Source organism: Giraffa tippelskirchi, chromosome 2, assembly GCF_054371585.1.
Source record: "Giraffa tippelskirchi isolate mGirTip1 chromosome 2, T2T-mGirTip1v1.2.pri, whole genome shotgun sequence".
Classification (NCBI taxonomy): domain Eukaryota; kingdom Metazoa; phylum Chordata; class Mammalia; order Artiodactyla; family Giraffidae; genus Giraffa; species Giraffa tippelskirchi.
This window is the reverse complement of record NC_137276.1, coordinates 159,843,677-159,860,227: the sequence shown is the minus strand read 5'-3', so window position 1 is coordinate 159,860,227 and position 16,551 is coordinate 159,843,677. Positions and strand designations below refer to the sequence as shown.

Below are 16,551 nucleotides of genomic sequence, written 5' to 3'. Positions count from 1 at the left end.
CACATACACTATAAGAACCTTAAAATAATATATTTAAATTAAACCTCTCTTCTTTCTGCAGTTTCGTGTATATGTTTTTATGTTATAGCCTTCTCAGTGCAATGTTATTTATGCTTTAAAATATTAAAAGAAGAAAAAGTATGTTCTTTTGTATTTATCAACATGTTTATGATTGCCAGTGATATTTATCCTTTCCTATGTAACCTAGTTTCCATCCAGTATAATTTCCTTTCAGTCCAAATAGCATCTTTTAGCATTTATTATACTGTAAGTGAGTGAAAGTTGCTCAGTCATGTCTGACTCTGTGATCTCAATGACAGCAGCCTGCCAGGCTCCTCTGTCAATGGAATTCTCCAGGCCAGAATACTAGAGTGGGTTCCCTTCTCCAGCGAATCTTTCCAAACCAGGGATCTTACCCAAGTCTCCCACATCGCAGGTGGATTCTTTACAGTTGAGCCACCAGGGAAGCCCAAGAATACTGGAATGGGTAGCCTATTCCTTCTCCAGGGGGTCTTCCCAACCCAGGAATCAGGGTCTCCTGCATTGCAGGGAGATTCTTTACCAGCTGAGCTACCAGGGAAGTCCAAAAGTACAGTGAATGTTGCTCAGTCATGTCAGACTCTTTGCAACTTGATGGACTATACAGACCATGGAATTGTCCAGGCCAGAATACTAGAATGGGTAGCCGTTCCCTTCTCTGGGGGATCTCCCCAACCCCAAACCCATTATAATGCAAGTCCTCTAAAAATGAATTCACTCATTTTGTTTGTTTGAAAATATTTTTACTTTATCTTACCAGCTTTGAAGGATATTTGTACTGGATATAGAATTATAGATTCAATTTGTTTTTTATTTCAGCATTTTAATGACTTCCCTCCATTGTCCTCTAGCTGCCATTGTTTGCTATGTTTCATTTGTCTTTGTATCGTCTTTGTTTCATTTTAACTTTTTTTTTATCTTTCAGAAGTTTGGTTATAATGTGCTTGGAGCATAGTTTTGGTTTATTTCTCCTGCTCAGAGTTTGCTAAACTTCTTTGATGTGGATCAGAAGAAATTTTTATTTTTACCATATTTGATAAATTTTAACCATTTTTTTCTACTTAATTCTATTTCTTTTTCTTCAACATAGCTAGACAGTTTGGTACTGTCAGTGGTTACTGGTTCTGTTTTATGTTTGGGGGGATTTAAATATTTATCTGTCTGTTTTAGCCTGGATAATTTCACTTACTCTGTCTTCAGGTTCATTGATACTTTTTATTTGCCAGTTTCTAATCTGTCAATAAATACATCCAGGGTTTTACCCTTAAATATTGTTCTTTTCAATTCTAGAAAGGTTGTTTCTTTCTTTTAATCATCACTTCCAATTTTCACTGATATTTTTTGTTTACCCATTATGTCCTTTTTCCTTAAGTCATGTAGCATATTAATAGGAGCTATTTTAAAATCCTGTCTATTAATTCTAACATCAGGGTCATCTTGTGGTCTTTTCTGTTGATTGCTTAATTGTGGATTACATTGCCTTGCTTGTATCCATGTTTTATAATTTTTATTGTGTGCTTGACATTTGTATAGTATGAGTGTGCTTTTTTCCTGACATTTAGATTAAAAAATAATAGATTTTCTTGATCCTGTCAGGGTGTGTGTCTGTGTATGTGTGTTTAGGTCTTGATTATTTTGCTTCTGTCTTTAGTCTGGGGTTAGAGGAAAACCTTATTTAGAGTAATATGATCTTTTGAGGTCTTCAACAAATGTCCAATGTGTTTATTGAAGTCTCTCCTTTCTGGCTTGTGTAGAAGTTCATCATATTCCAGCCCTGCCCAATTGTGGTATGTTTATTCAGTTCTCAAACTTGCAGTAGGTATTCTCTGCTAGCTTGAGGAATCTCATTCTGAGCATATGCAGTCTATCCATAAACACAGGACCGTCAGGAAATTCCCATACAGACTCCTACCTTTAATGCCATCAGTCTCCTTTTCTTTGGCACCTTTCTGCAGAAACTCAAGTCCCCTTAGTAGTTCCAAACTCCAGTTTCTAATACCATAGCTCAAAAAACCAACTGGCTATACTTCAACTTCACCTTTCCATATCAAGGTTGAAAAGTGCCCCTTGAAGAAAGCCAGGGTTGTAAATCAGCTATACTTCAATAAAATAAATTTTAAAAAGAAAAAATAATAAAGCCAGAGTTAATATGGTGCATACCCCAATGCATTTTCCTTCTCTCAAAGAAAACCCTGAAATTCTAGTTGACAAGTGCTTGGAAACTGCTGTTCCATCTACTTTGTCCAGTTTTATAATTATTTATAAAAGGAAATCAAGTTTGATATTGATTATTGTGACTTCATTGAAGTTGACAGGTTAAATTTTTTAAATTGGGAAATTTCATGTTTTAAAAAATGTATTTCTATGCTTCGTTGATATTTCTGGGGTCCTTTAGAGTATTCAAAGTGACTTTCTAAAAGATGTAACACTGTTTAACTTGAAATAGGGGAATTTAACAACATTCCTACCTTCATCCTTATCCCCAGAAAGGAAGACAGAGATTGAGGCACCAGAGACACAGAACCTCTTACATAAATGTGTTGAGGGTCTTCAATATACCCTCTGTCTTGATTTTCAGACTCAATCATAAAGGGATATTTGGTTACATACTGTGTACATGGTCACTTCATAAGAACTAATGATGTTTTTAATTGGAGAATTCCATTGTTCCCCCAATGTATGCTTTCTGTCTCAAGAACATTCAGACTTATGGAAATAATTCTGCTGATAACAGTGAATTGCAACGTGATATATTCCGTTATGGCTTCCCGGTATCTCAGTTGGTAAAGAATCCACCTGCAATGCAGGAGACCCCAGTTCGATTCCTGGGTCGGGAAGATCCCCTGGAGAAGGGAAAGGCTACCCACTCCAGTATCCTGGCCTGGAGAATTCCATGGGCTGTATAGTCCATGGGGTTGCAAAGAGTCGGACATGACTGAGCGACTGTCACTTTCACTTTCATATTCCCTTATCCACTGCTACTGTTTCTGCTAAGTCCTTCAGTTGTGTCCGACTCTGTGCGACCCCATAGCTGGTCTTCTCCTAATTACCACTGCTCATTCCACCGCTAGACTTGCAGGCTTCTGGCTAAAGGGTAAGTCAAATGATGGCTATGTTGTATCACACCTCATTAGAAAGTAATATCATCACATCACTTATCTCAGATTAATGTCAAAGACATCCTCCACTAGAAAAAGAGAAATGGTCACATTTATCTGTGTGCTCTGTAAGTAGATGACCAAATTGAACCTTAAGCGGTATAACCTTGATTAGCCTCTTATAAGGAGGAGAAACTCAGGACACACAAATAAGATTCCATAAGGAAAGTGACTTTTCTCAACCTACTGCTCAGGGGAACCCATTCTCATTTGTGATATCAAATATCACCTGAAAATTGTAATAAGAAAGCAAAGAAAGTAATATACCAAGTACTGTGTTTAGCATAACGTTGTTGTCTTTTTTTTCTTTTTGATTTTTTGTTCTTGTTGATGTGGACCATTCTTTTTTCTTCATTGAATTTGTTACGATATTGCTTCTGTTTTGTGTTTTGGTTTTTTGGTCTGGGAGCCCCCAGACCAGGGATCGAACCTATATCCGCTGTATTGGAAGGTAAAGTCTCAACCACTGGACTGCAGGGAAGTCCCAAGCATACCTACATTTTCTTGTTTAATAATCATAACCTTACAGTGAAGGTATGATTAGTGTTAACTTACAGATGATAAAACTGAACTTTACAGAAATTAAGTAACCTGTCCAAGTTTAAAAATCAGAGAGATGAATATTTGTGTCTATATGCCTCCAAAATTATGTTTCCAATACACTACAGTTTTCATTATTTTATGATGATATAAATTTACCCTGTTTCCTTGTAAGATTTTGCAAAGAAAGTGTTAACAAAGAACTTTTAGTTTTAGAGAAATTAACTCAGGAGTTTTCCAGTAAAAAATATATCTCAAAAGTATATAAAGATTCCCATATCGGCAGTTTTTTCAGTTATAAAGTTAGACTTGTTCTAGTCAAAGCAATTCAGTTTTTTAAAAATGCTTCATTTAAGATAATGTATTTCAGCATTTTCTTTGCCTCTTGTCAGGATAGGAAACAATAGTTCTCTTGCTTGATTTAATATCATTATGTCTGACAACACAGTTAACAAAGCAACTATTAATATTCCAAAGATTTTCAGGCTCTGTGCATCTAAAAGTCACTAATGAAATTAGCGAACCAGAAGCTTCACAGCCAAATATCCAAAGCTTAAGACTAAAGGAACTGTGAGTCTCTGAAATTGTTGAATGTAAACTGTGTAGCAATAATTGTCAATTACTTGATTCCTTCTTTATAAACAACCCAATAAGCAAAGTTTACAGCGAACAGGAAAGATGTGTTTGAACATAGAAGAGTTTAGATTTTGGTTTACAATTGGAAGGGAAAAAAATCAAAACTAGCGAGTTCCCTGTATCTAGTGTATGTTTGGAAAATCCTAATTTTTACATTTCATAAGGAGACTAAATAGTCATAATTACCTATATAATGTCAAAGTTTATTTTCTCATATTACCTTTCCTTTTTCATTTTGTTTTCTTAATAACAGTATATCACTACCATTTCTCTCTGGTAAGTAAACATTGTTTTTGAAATAACAAAATTTTATCTTGATTGCTTAATTTCAAGAAATTATGTGACTGTTTAATATGAATGATAAAGCTATAGAAGGTTTAAGTCAAAAAAACATTTTAGGTTGCCTGTTCAACAAACAACAATTTTGCATTTAGAGGAACAAGGAGCCTAAGGAGGAAAATGATCATCCCAATGTGAACACAAATTAGAGATATACAGGAATAAAAATCCAGGTCTCAGGATGTCTTTTCGTCATATTATTTGGTTGGAGTAGATTTTTTTTTTTTTAATTCCAAGGACTGTCAAGAATTTGAGGGAAATATAACATAGTAATTACCTTCATAAAACTTATCCTGGTAATGTTCGATTGTGAAGGAAAAAACAAGGTAAAGAATTAGAAGGTGACTGGAGCAGGTGCTAAATTATGTAAGGTAATCAGGGGAGGTCTCTGAGATAGTCAGACTTGAGCAGTGACCTGAAGGAGATGAGGGAGCAAGCCAGTTAATATGTTATTGAAGCGGTTTCTAAAAACAAAGAAAATTAATTGTGTAGGACTTGAGATGGTTTGTGTTTGCTATTTTTGAGAAACAACAAGGATACCAGTGGCTGAAGTGCAGTGAATATTCATTAATTCAGTGCCCTTTCATCCCATGGATTATTGGAGCTAGAGCAGTGAGCGAGAAATGGGGCTCTACAAAGAACCAGATGAAGATGAGTCATAATTGTGGTACCATTTAATTATATTAATCATACAGAATTATACAAGTAGTGGATTCCTACTTGAGTTGGAAAGCATACATTTTAACGTGCATTTAGTAAAGCTAGAAGGAGTGAAAAGTGGTTGTGATTAAATCACATGACATTTTTTTCTTCTCAAAAAATGTATTCTAAGCAATTATCACCATGAAATGTAGAAACTTTTATGTTTTAAGTTATGAAGTCAGTCTTCTATATAAAAGAAATGATTTCAAGTAATTGTATGGGTCTTCAAATAGCTTGTATACATAGGTTATATAATTTGATCTTTATAGCCTCGTGAGTCTGTAGTAAACGTATCTTCAGTTTTTTGATAAAGGAGTTGAGGTTCAAAGAGGTGAACTGATTTGCCAAGAAACACATCATGGCCAGCACCCCAAAGTCTTCCCCTTGCTGCACCTCACTAATTACTCTCCGTGAACAAAGTTATGGCTGTCCTGAGTTCTACAATACATTAATTTTACCTGCTTCTGAGCTTTATATAATTGAAATAAACAGTATGTAACTGTATTTATTGCTTGGTTTATTTTTCTCCATATTATGTTGGTGAGAATCATCCATATTATTATAGTTGTAGCTTGTTTATTCTCATTGCTCTGTAGTATCTTATTGTCAGAATATGTTACATACCCAGGCATTTGGGTTGTCTCCACTTGGGGGTTGTTATGAATAGTGCTACTGTGACCATTCTTGTACATGTCTTTTGGGGGATAGTTAAAGATATTAATAGATAAACTAAATGATTAATAAATAGATAGCTAGACAGGTTTCATTTGGGTATAAATCCAGAAATAGAATTGTCAATCATAGGATATACTTCAGTACAGTTCAGTCACTCAGTCATGTCCGACTTTTTGTGACCCCATGAACCGCAGCACGCGAAGCCTCTGTGTCCATCAACAACTCCCGGAGCTGACCCAAACTCATGTCCATTGAGTCGGTGATGCCTTCCAACCATCTCATCCTCTGTTGTCCCCTTCTCTTCTTGCCCTCAATATTTCCCAACATCAGGGTCTTTTCAAATGAGTCAGCTCTTCACTCAGGTGGCCAAATATTGGAGTTTCAACTTCAACATCAGTCCTTCCAGTGAACACCCAGGACTGATTTCCTTTAGGATGGACTGGTTGGACCTCCTTGCAGTCCAAGGGACTCTCAAGAGTCTTCTCCAACATAACAGTTCAAAAGCATCAATTCTTCAGCGCTCAGCTTTCTTCACCGTCCAACTCTCACATCCATACATGACCACTGGAAAAACCATAGCCTTGACTAGACGGACTTTTGTTGGCAAAGTAATGTCTCTGCTTTTAAATATGCTATCTAGGTTGGTCATAACTTTTCTTCCAAGGAGTAAGCGTCTTTTTATTTCATGGCTGCAGTCATCATCTGCAGTGATTTTGGAGCCCAAGAAAAGAAAGTCTGTCACTGTTTCTACTGTTTCCCCATCTATTTGCCATGAAGAGATGGGAATGGATGCCATGATCTTAGTTTTCTGAATGTTGAGCTTTAAGCCAACTTTTCACTCTCCTCTTTCACTTTCATCAAAAGGCTCTTTAGTTCTTCACTTTCTGCCATAAGGATGGTGTCATCTGCATATCTGAGGTTATTGATATTTCTCCCAGCAATCTTCATTCCAGCTTGTGCTTCCTCCAGCCCAGCATTTCTCATGATGTACTCTGCATATAAGTTAAATAAGCAGGGTGACAATATACAGTCTTGACATACTCCTCTTCCTATTTGGAACCGGTCTGTTTTTCCATGTCCGGTTCTAACTGTTGCTTCCTGACCTGCATATAGATTTCTCAAGAGGCAGGTCAGGTGGTCTGGTATTCCCATCTCTTTCAAAATTTTCAAGTTTATTGTGATCCACACAGTCAAAGGCTTTGGCATAGTCAATAAAGCAGAAGTAGATGTTTTTCTGGATCTCTCTTGCTTTTTCGATGATCCAGTGGATTTTGGCAATTTGATCTCTGGTTCCTCTGCCTTTTCTAAATCCATCTTGAACATCTGGAAGTTCACGATTCATGTACTGTTGAAGCTTAGCTGGAGACTTTTGAGTATTACTTTGCTAGCACGTGAGATGAGTGCAGTTGTGCAGTAGTTTGAACATTCTTTGGCATTGCCTTTCTTTGGGATTGGAATGAAAACTGAAGCTGAAGTTAAAAGCTTTCAATGATTTTTAAAAATACGTGTACATGTTATTTGTTTTAGTTATAGTGGGAACAATCTGTGTAGGATAAAGCTTAATTTATGGTATAGGGTCCTGGATGCTGGAAGAAATATAATCATCTATGAAAAAAACAGGGCTTCCCAGGTGACTTGGATGGTAAAGAATCTGCTTGCAATGCAGGAGACCCCTGTTCGATTTCTGGGTTGAGAAGATGCGTGGGAGAAGGGATACACTTACCCACTTCAATATTTTTGGGCTTCTCTGTTGGCTCAGATCTTAAAGAATCCACTTGCAATACTGGAGACCTGCATTTGATCTCTGAGTCAGGAAAATCCCCTGGAGAAGAGAATGGCTACCATCTCCAGCATTCTTGCCTGGAGAATTCCATGGACAGTGCAGGCTGGCGGGCTGCAGTGCATGGGGTTTTCAAGAGTCAGATAAGCGATTAAGCGCACACACACACAGATGACAAAACACAGAACTAAATGTCTAGTTACATGATTGATTCTATTTTTCTTGCCATAAGAAAAAAATTTAAGAATAATAGTGCATTCGAGTTTTTTTTTTTAATTCTATAAGTGCATTACATCATGCTTTCAGAGCTATCATCTTATTTTCCTTAAAATAACTTACAATTGAAAATATGAAATTCAGAGAAGTTTAACCACTTACCTAAAGTCCCACAGCTAATATGTATGTGTCTGGAAGCAAAACCCCAATTTTCCTATTTCAAGTATAAGACTCTTGATTTCTCATTACACTAATATTGTGGTAATCACAAGGATGTAAAATAAATTCTTTGATGCCCAACTTTATAGTGAAATGAAAATTGTGAACATATTGTAAAGGTTGCACTTAGAATGACTGCCCAAGTTGGCTCAGTGGTCTTAAGGCTTTCCTCCCCATTTCTAGGAGGTTGGCTCTGCCCCCACAGAAGTGCCTGCATGAAGCTTTTGCCATTTTTTTTCCTCCTGAAATGTTCCCCCGCCCTGCCACCAGCCAGATACTATCACTGCCTCATTTCTGAATTTTGACTCTGAATTGCCTCTTTAAAATTTTAAATGGGATACTCCACTTGACTTTTTACATGTGATTATGACCTGGAGTGCTTTATCTGGGATCTCCATTTGCCAACTCAGAATTTTAAGGCTCAATCTGTACCCCAGGTGTAATTACTGGCTCATGCCCCAGTATTTTAGTCCCTGCCCAATTTTCTGGACTTTTGCTTTTCTAGGAGCTGACTTTAAACAGTTGTGAAACTAAATGGAAATCTTGGAGTTTACTATTTATTAAATAAAAGTATGTATGAAAGATAACATAGTTACTATACCAGGTGAGCATGGGTTTAATGATGGCTTGCCTCCAATCAACAGCTTGGTACCTAAAGCAGGCTTGGCAAAATAGGAAGGAAGCATTGTGTGGCACTGGGAAAAGTACTGAACTGGTAGCCAGGGTCCAAGTTCTAGCCCAGGGTCTGGATCTGCTGCTAATATCCTACAACTCATAAAACAATTATTTCACTATCATGGGCTTCCATTACTTTGTTAAATAAAGGCAGCAAATTGAACTATCACTAAGCAGCTTTCTGGAGAAGGCAATGGCACCCCACTCCAGTACTCTTGCCTGGGAAATCCCATGGACGGAGGAGCCTGGTAGGCTACAGTCCACGGGGTCGCTAAGAGTCGGACACGACTGAGTGACTTCACTTTCAGTTTTCCCTTTCATGCACCGGAGAAGGAAATGGCAACCCACTCCAGTATTCTTGTCTGGAGAATCCCAGGGACGGGGGAGCCTGGTGGGCTGCCGTCTGTGGGGTCGCACAGAGTCGGACACGACTGAAGCGACTTAGGAGCAGCAGCAGCAAGCAGCTTTCTATCTATCTCCAAATTTTCATATTTCTATGAATTAAATAGGTATTACATGTATGATAAGATGTATTTACACACAATTCCTTGCCCCCTATATTTCTCCTAATTCCTGTTATAAGGTCTGAGATCTTATATGTAGAACTTAGTCACTGAGTTTTGAAGAGTCCCTTAGCATCTAGCGTTCATTTGTATTGAACAAAAGCTTTGGGATTATTTGGATTTGTTTTTTAAAAATAGAGCTAGTAAAATCTGTACTGAAATTTTAGCTTTTTCTAACTCTTTTTAACCTAGTACTAGAAGGAAGCCAGGGCTTTTAATTTATCTTATAAATTTAATTTGAATCACTTTGATTCCCATATTTGACAATTGTTAGCTAAGCTGAGTTGCTTCAGTCGTGTCCGACTCTGTGCGACCCCATAGATGGCAGCCCACCAGGCTCCCCCATCCCTGATTCTCCAGGCAAGAATACTGGAGTGGGTTGCCACTTCCTTCTCCAGTGCACGAACGGGAAAAGTGAAAGTGAAGTCGCTCAGTCATGACCAACTCTTAGCGACCCCATGGACTGTAGCCTACCAGGCTCCTCCGTCCATGGGATTTTCCAGGCAAGAGTACTAGAGTGGGGTGCCATTGCCTTCTCCGTGACAATTGTTAAACTATGTCCTAATAATATTGAGACAGGGTCATAAGAGAGCCCATTGTCCAGAGCACAGGACTATAATTTAGGATGTTTTCTGTTGCCAGACAAGGAATATACTATAGTTTCATATTCTCCCCTCAATTTCTCTAGTCACTTCATTGCTCTGATTCTTTCTTTTTTTTATTTTATTCTTTTTTTTAATTATTTACAATTCACCTACCCTAAAATGCATGTTTTTCCACTATATTCTTCAATTCTTTTCCACAAAGTTGTTCAGTCTAATCCCAGGATACTTTTTGTCTCTCCAAGAAAGCTGTCATTTCCCATTTACCCATCTCCTCAGCTTTTGGCAGCCACTAATCCATGTTTTGTCTCTGTATTTGTCTGTTCTGTACGTTTCATACACATTGGATCACACAACATGTGACCTATTGTGTCTGGCTTAATGTTTTTGAGATTCATCTGTATTGTCACATGAATCAGTACCCCATCCTTTTTAAAGGCTAAATAATATTTCATTGTATGGCTATATCACATTTGTTTATCTGTTTATCCATTAATAGATGTTTGAATTGTTTCCACATTATGAATAATGCTCCTATGAATATCTGTGTATAAGCTCACATACGGACATATATCTTCGTTTCTCACAGGTACATACCTAGAAGTAGAATTACTAGATCACGTGGTAACTGGATGTTTAACCTGGTGTGGAACTACGAAACTATTTCCCACAGCTGCTGCATTATTTACATTTTTACCAGCAAGGGACGAGGATTGTAGTTCTTCTAAATCCTCACCAATGCTTTTCATTATGCATCTTTTCTGATACAGCCATCTTAGCAGATATGAAATGGCACCACACAGTCAATTGTTTCTCTGATTCTTAAGCCACCAAGTTTACTTAAAACTGAGAGTATTCTGTGACATCATATTTTTATTATCAATATAATAATTTTTATCGAAATATTATTGTTATTTTAATGTGTAAAACCACCTTTCCATTTCCCTTCTCATATTTTTTAGTCTCATTTTTTGGGCCTATAATTTTTGAACCAATTAAAATGAACAGAGTCCTTTCAATGGTTTCATCATCACTAAAGACCTTCATCTGTCCACATAGATGCATCACTGTAGCTCTCTGCAGATGAATCTGTGGGATTAGTCTGGAAGAATCACCTCCAGGGACATGGTTTTAACTGCTTTAGTCCTACATATTCCTCAGTAACTTAACCCCTAACTTAACCCCATATGGAACTGCATTAAATCACTGCTGTCTTTGATTGAAAGAGTTACAAGGAAGAGATTCCTCTAGTGCTTAGTGAAGATAACAGTGACTTGTGAATATGTTTGTCATGTAGAGTTCTTGTTTGCTTGAAGGATTGTTTACTTGTTTACAACTGAAGAAGATGCAGTCACATTTGCTTTTCTTCTGTTTCTCTTTGAAGGGGAGAAATTTCTTCTTTCCATGAAATGCATTTTGTTCAGTTGGCTTGTTAGAATTTGATTTTATTGTATTGATTGTAAAATCTCATTGTAAGTCCCTGAACAAGACTCAGGTAGAAAAGGTGAACTTGAGAGGCAGAAAAGGTGAACTTGAGATTATGAAGCAATAAATACGAGTTCTGGCGTGGATACAGTTATCTTGTTGTTGTTTAACTTCATATTAATCATATAACCTTTTGATGGTCACTTATCAAGTGATAGAGATGAGGTAGAGGATTACTAAGTTTCCTTCTTGAACTAAATTGCTCATTCTATGTGCACTAGAGATCAAACAATGTAATAGTAATATTTTCCTGGGTATCTTTACCTGAAATCGGAAGGTTACTGACATTAAGAAAACAGCCAGTATACTAGTGATTTTATGTTACAAGCTTTGGCTGTTCAACAGATTTATGAATATATAGGGTTCTCCCCTGAAAATCATCTGTTCAAGCCTGCATGTGCTGTGGTTGTGTTATATTTTGATTTCCAGTGTTACGTTTTACATGCTAAGGGCCACAAAAATGCATAATAACCATTCTCTTAAATTTATAAACATTGTACTGAGGTCTAATTTTGGACTTGAGCACAATCTTGATTGATATTAGTTTAGCCCAAGGAATAATTCAAGCTTGAGCAATTGTGTTCTGTGGAGTAAAAAGGTTGTTTAGAAAGAAAATCTTGTTGCTTGATTTTATATGATAAATCTTTATAACCAAATGCTAACAGAAATTACATGTAATTATTTCTCATTTTTTTTCTGAACAGAGGGCCTATATTTCAGACTCATTGCTGATATATTATTAAAAGCTTTCTCTCTATTGTATCTTCTTTTTTATCTTTCTGCAGGATGTTTTCACTCCAGAATGCAAATTTAAGGAATCTGTGTTTGAAAACTACTATGTGATCTATTCTTCCACACTGTACCGTCAGCAAGAATCAGGCCGAGCTTGGTTTTTGGGACTCAATAAGGAAGGCCAGATTATGAAGGGGAACAGAGTGAAGAAAACCAAGCCCTCATCACATTTTGTACCAAAACCTATTGAAGGTATGAGACGAGCTTCTTTTCTTTAGACCCAGATCTATGTGTTGATGCCGGTTCTGCTCTTTGTCCTTTCACTCAGGGGAGATCGTTTTTAAGCAGCAGATCAGAACAAAGATTCAGAAAATACAGTAGTACTACTTCCTATCAAAAAAAAAATCTATTACAAATACTTGGCACTTAGAGAAAAACTGCTTGAATATAGAGGCTAGAATTTCTTGAAAGTAGAAAAATAGTAGCAGTGACCATTTGGAATTACTTTCTTTCTTTAATAAACTCAGTGATTGAATTTCTCAGGCTATACTCTTGAAAAACCAATAATACTATTATAGTGCTTTAAAGTTTTAGCGAGGCTTTTAGAAATATGTTTGTATCCTAATTGCTACATTTTTGTGAACAAATTTCACAATCTGATGTATTCATTTTTCTTTGTATTTTTTAAAGAAAGAAAATATTCTGTTTACTGTGATAATAAACATTATAGTTTTTAAATTTTATCTTTCCCCACTGAGCCTATGCCTTCCCCTCCCTTGATCATTTAATATGGTGCTCATCTATTTCAACTGATGAGCGGACTAAGTAATTTAATGCTGAGGATACCCATTTTTGGCAACTTGTTCCCTAAGTAGGATAAACACATACCATTGGGGTAACCGCACATGTACTATATTCAGTCATGCTTTTTAATACAGGCTAAAAAAGCAGCAGTGGTCTAGACATTTACCAACACACTCTCTTCTCTAGAAGTTGCATTATAGTCACTTAAAACATTAGTTCATCGTCCTTGTCTGAAGAAATGAGAAAATTGAGACAGTGCATTGCTATCCTGTGATTTAGCCAGGCTTGATGTCCCATATCTAGAAGGGACAGTGTAGGGACACAGCGCCTGCTATACATCCCAAAGGACTGCAACCTTCAGCAAACATTTGGTAAATCAATACTATGTTCAAAGCACTGGGGGGAAATGTGACACTCAAAGCTTCTAGTCCCTCTTAAACGTCCCCTCACACACTGTGCTTTTAACCACACAAAACAGAACTTTCTTCTGTTCTACATTTTTTTTTTATGTTTGTAATATGTTTTTACTATTTTGGGCCTTATGTAGGTATTTTGCCCTTCTCTCTCACAAAATTCTATTCATGTGCCTGGGAAATGCCTGTCAGACCTAGTAAAAAATTAATTCAAGGAGTCAGTACTTCTATGAGGGTCTCCCTGACTTCCTTCATGTAGAATTAAACACTCTGTTACCTTATTATTGTACCTTGTTCTCTCTGCTAGAAATTATCACATTGTATTAAATCTGTCTCTGTCTCTTCTTATCCATGATTAGATTACTTTGTTTACATTTTATTTCTTTTTCTTTATTAGAGTATAATTGCTTTTCTGCTGTACAAAGAGGTGAATCAGTTCCCTCTTGCTACTCCCTTCTATACCCACACCCCATCTCACCCTTCTAGGTCATCACAGAACATGGAGTTGAGCTCCTTTTGCTATATAGCAGCTTCCCGCTAGCTCTCTATTCTAAACATGGTAGTGTATGTATGTCAATCCTAATTTCCCAATTTGTCCCTTGCCCTTCTCCTCCTGTGTCCACGTGTCCATTCTCTACATCTGCATCTCTATTCCTAAAAATAGGTTCATGTGAACCATTGTTCTAGATTTCAGGTATATGCATTCAGTTCAGTTCATTCTCTCAGTCGTGTCCAACTCTTTGCGACCCCATGAACCGCAGCACGCCAGGCCTCCCTGTCCATCACCAACTCCCGAAGTCCACCCAAACGCATGTCCATTGAGTCGGTGATGCCATCCAACCATCTCATCCTCTGTAATCCCCTTTTTCTCCTGCCCTCAATCTTTCCCAGCATCAGGGTCTTTTCCAATGAGTCAGCTCTTCGCTCAGGTGGCCAAAGTATTGGAGTTTCAGCTTCAACATCAGTCCTTCCAATGAACACCCAGGACTGATCTCCTTTAGGATAGACTGGTTGGATCTTCTTGCAGTCCAAGGGAGTCTCAAGAGTCTTCTCCAACACCACAGTTCAGAAGCATCAATTATTTGGTGCTCAGCTTTCTTTATAGTCCAACTCTCACATCCATACATGACCGCTGGAAAAACCATAGCCTTGACTAGACAGACCTTTGTTGGCAAAGTAATATTTCTGCTTTTTAACATGCTGTCTAGGTTGGCCATAACCTTCCTTCCAAGGAGTAAGCGTCTTTTAATTTCATGGCTGCAATCACCATCTTCAATGATTTTGGAGCCCAAAAAAATAAAGTCAGCTACTGTTTCCACTGTTTCCCCATCTATTTGCCATGAAGTGACGGGACTGGATGCCATGATCTTAGTTTTCTGAATGTTGAGCTTTAAGCCAACTTTTTGACTCTCCTCTTTCACTTTCATCAAGAGGTTCTTTAGTTCTTCTTCACTTGCTGCCTTAAGGATGGTGTCGTATGCATATCTGAGGTTATTGATATTTCTCCCAGCAATCTTGATTCCAGCTTGTTCTTCCTCCAGCCCAGCATTTCTCATGATGTACTCTGCATATAAGTTAAATAAGCAGGGTGACAATATACAGCCTTGACGTACTCCTTTTCCTATTTGGAACCAGTCTGTTATTCCATGTCCAACTCTAACTGTTGCTTCCTGACCTGCATACAGGTTTCTCAAGAGGCAGATCAGATGGTCTTGTATGCCCATCTCTTTCAGAATTTTCCACAGTTTATTGCAATCCACACAGTCAAAGGCTTTGGCATAGTCAATAAAGCAGAAATAGATGTTTTTCTGGAAATCTCTTGCTTTTTCATTGATTCAGTGGATGTTGGCATTTGATCTCTGGTTCCTCTGCCTTTTCTAAAACCAGCTTGAACATCTGGAAGTTCACGGTTCACGTATTGCTGAAGCCTGGCTTGGAGAATTTTGAGCATTATTTTACTAGCGTGTGAGATGAGTACAGTTGTGAGGTAGTTTTAGCATTCTTTGGAATTGCCTTTCTTAGCGATTGGAATGAAAACGGACCGTTTCCAGTCCTGTGGCCACTGCTGAGTTTTCCAAATTTGCTGGCATATTGAGTACTGCACTTTCACAGCATCATCTTTCAGGATTTGAAATAGCTCAACTGTAATTCCATCACCTCCACTAGCTTTGTTCTTAGTGATGCCTTCTAAGGCCCACTTGACTTCACATTCCAGGATATCTGGCTCTAGGTGAGTGATCACACCATCATGATTATCTGGGTCGTGAAGATCTTTTTTGTACAGTTCTTCTGTATATGCGTTTATATGCAATATTTGTTTTTCTCTTTCTGACTTCACTCTGTATGACAAACTCTAGGTCCATCTACACTTCTACAAATGTGACCCAGTTTTGTTCCTTTTTATGGGTGAGTAATATTCCACTGTATATATGTATCACATCTTTATCCATTCATCTATTGTTGGGCCTTTAGATTGTTTCCATGTTTTGACTATTGCAAATAGTGACATAGTGAACAATGGGGTACCTGTATCGTTTTGAATTGTGGTTTTCCTAGAGTATATGCCCAGTAGTGGGATTGCTGGGTCATATGGCTTGCTCTTGGGAATAAAAGCTATGACAAATCTAGACAGCATATTAAAAAACAGAGACATCACTCTGCCGACAAAGGTCCATATAGTCAAAGTTATGGTTTTTCCAATAGTCATGTATGGATATGAGAGTTGGATCATAAAGAAGGCTAAGGACCGAAGAACTGATGCTTTCGAACTGTGGTGTTAGAGAAGACTCTTGAGAGTCTCCTGGATTACAAGGAGATCCAACCTGTCCATCCTAAAGGAAATCAGTCCTGAGTGTTCATTGGAAGGACTGATGCTAAAGCTGAAGCTCCTGTCCTTTGGCCCCCTGATGGGAAGAGTGGATTCACTGGAAAAGACCCTGACGCTGGGAAAGATTGAAGACAAAAGCAGAAGGG

At 37.7% G+C, this 16,551-nt stretch overlaps 1 protein-coding gene across 7 annotated transcripts in view; it reads left to right on the top strand.

Moving 5' to 3' along the window:
• Nucleotides 1-16,551, top strand: part of FGF12 (fibroblast growth factor 12) — a 577,758-nt gene that overhangs the window by 541,891 nt on the left and 19,316 nt on the right. For all 7 annotated transcript variants that reach the window (XM_081537444.1, XM_081537439.1, XM_081537450.1 and 4 more), the window contains one exon: nt 12,415-12,613. In XM_081537444.1, coding sequence (XP_081393570.1) covers nt 12,415-12,613 — 199 coding nt within the window. The remainder of the gene's footprint in view (nt 1-12,414; nt 12,614-16,551) is intronic.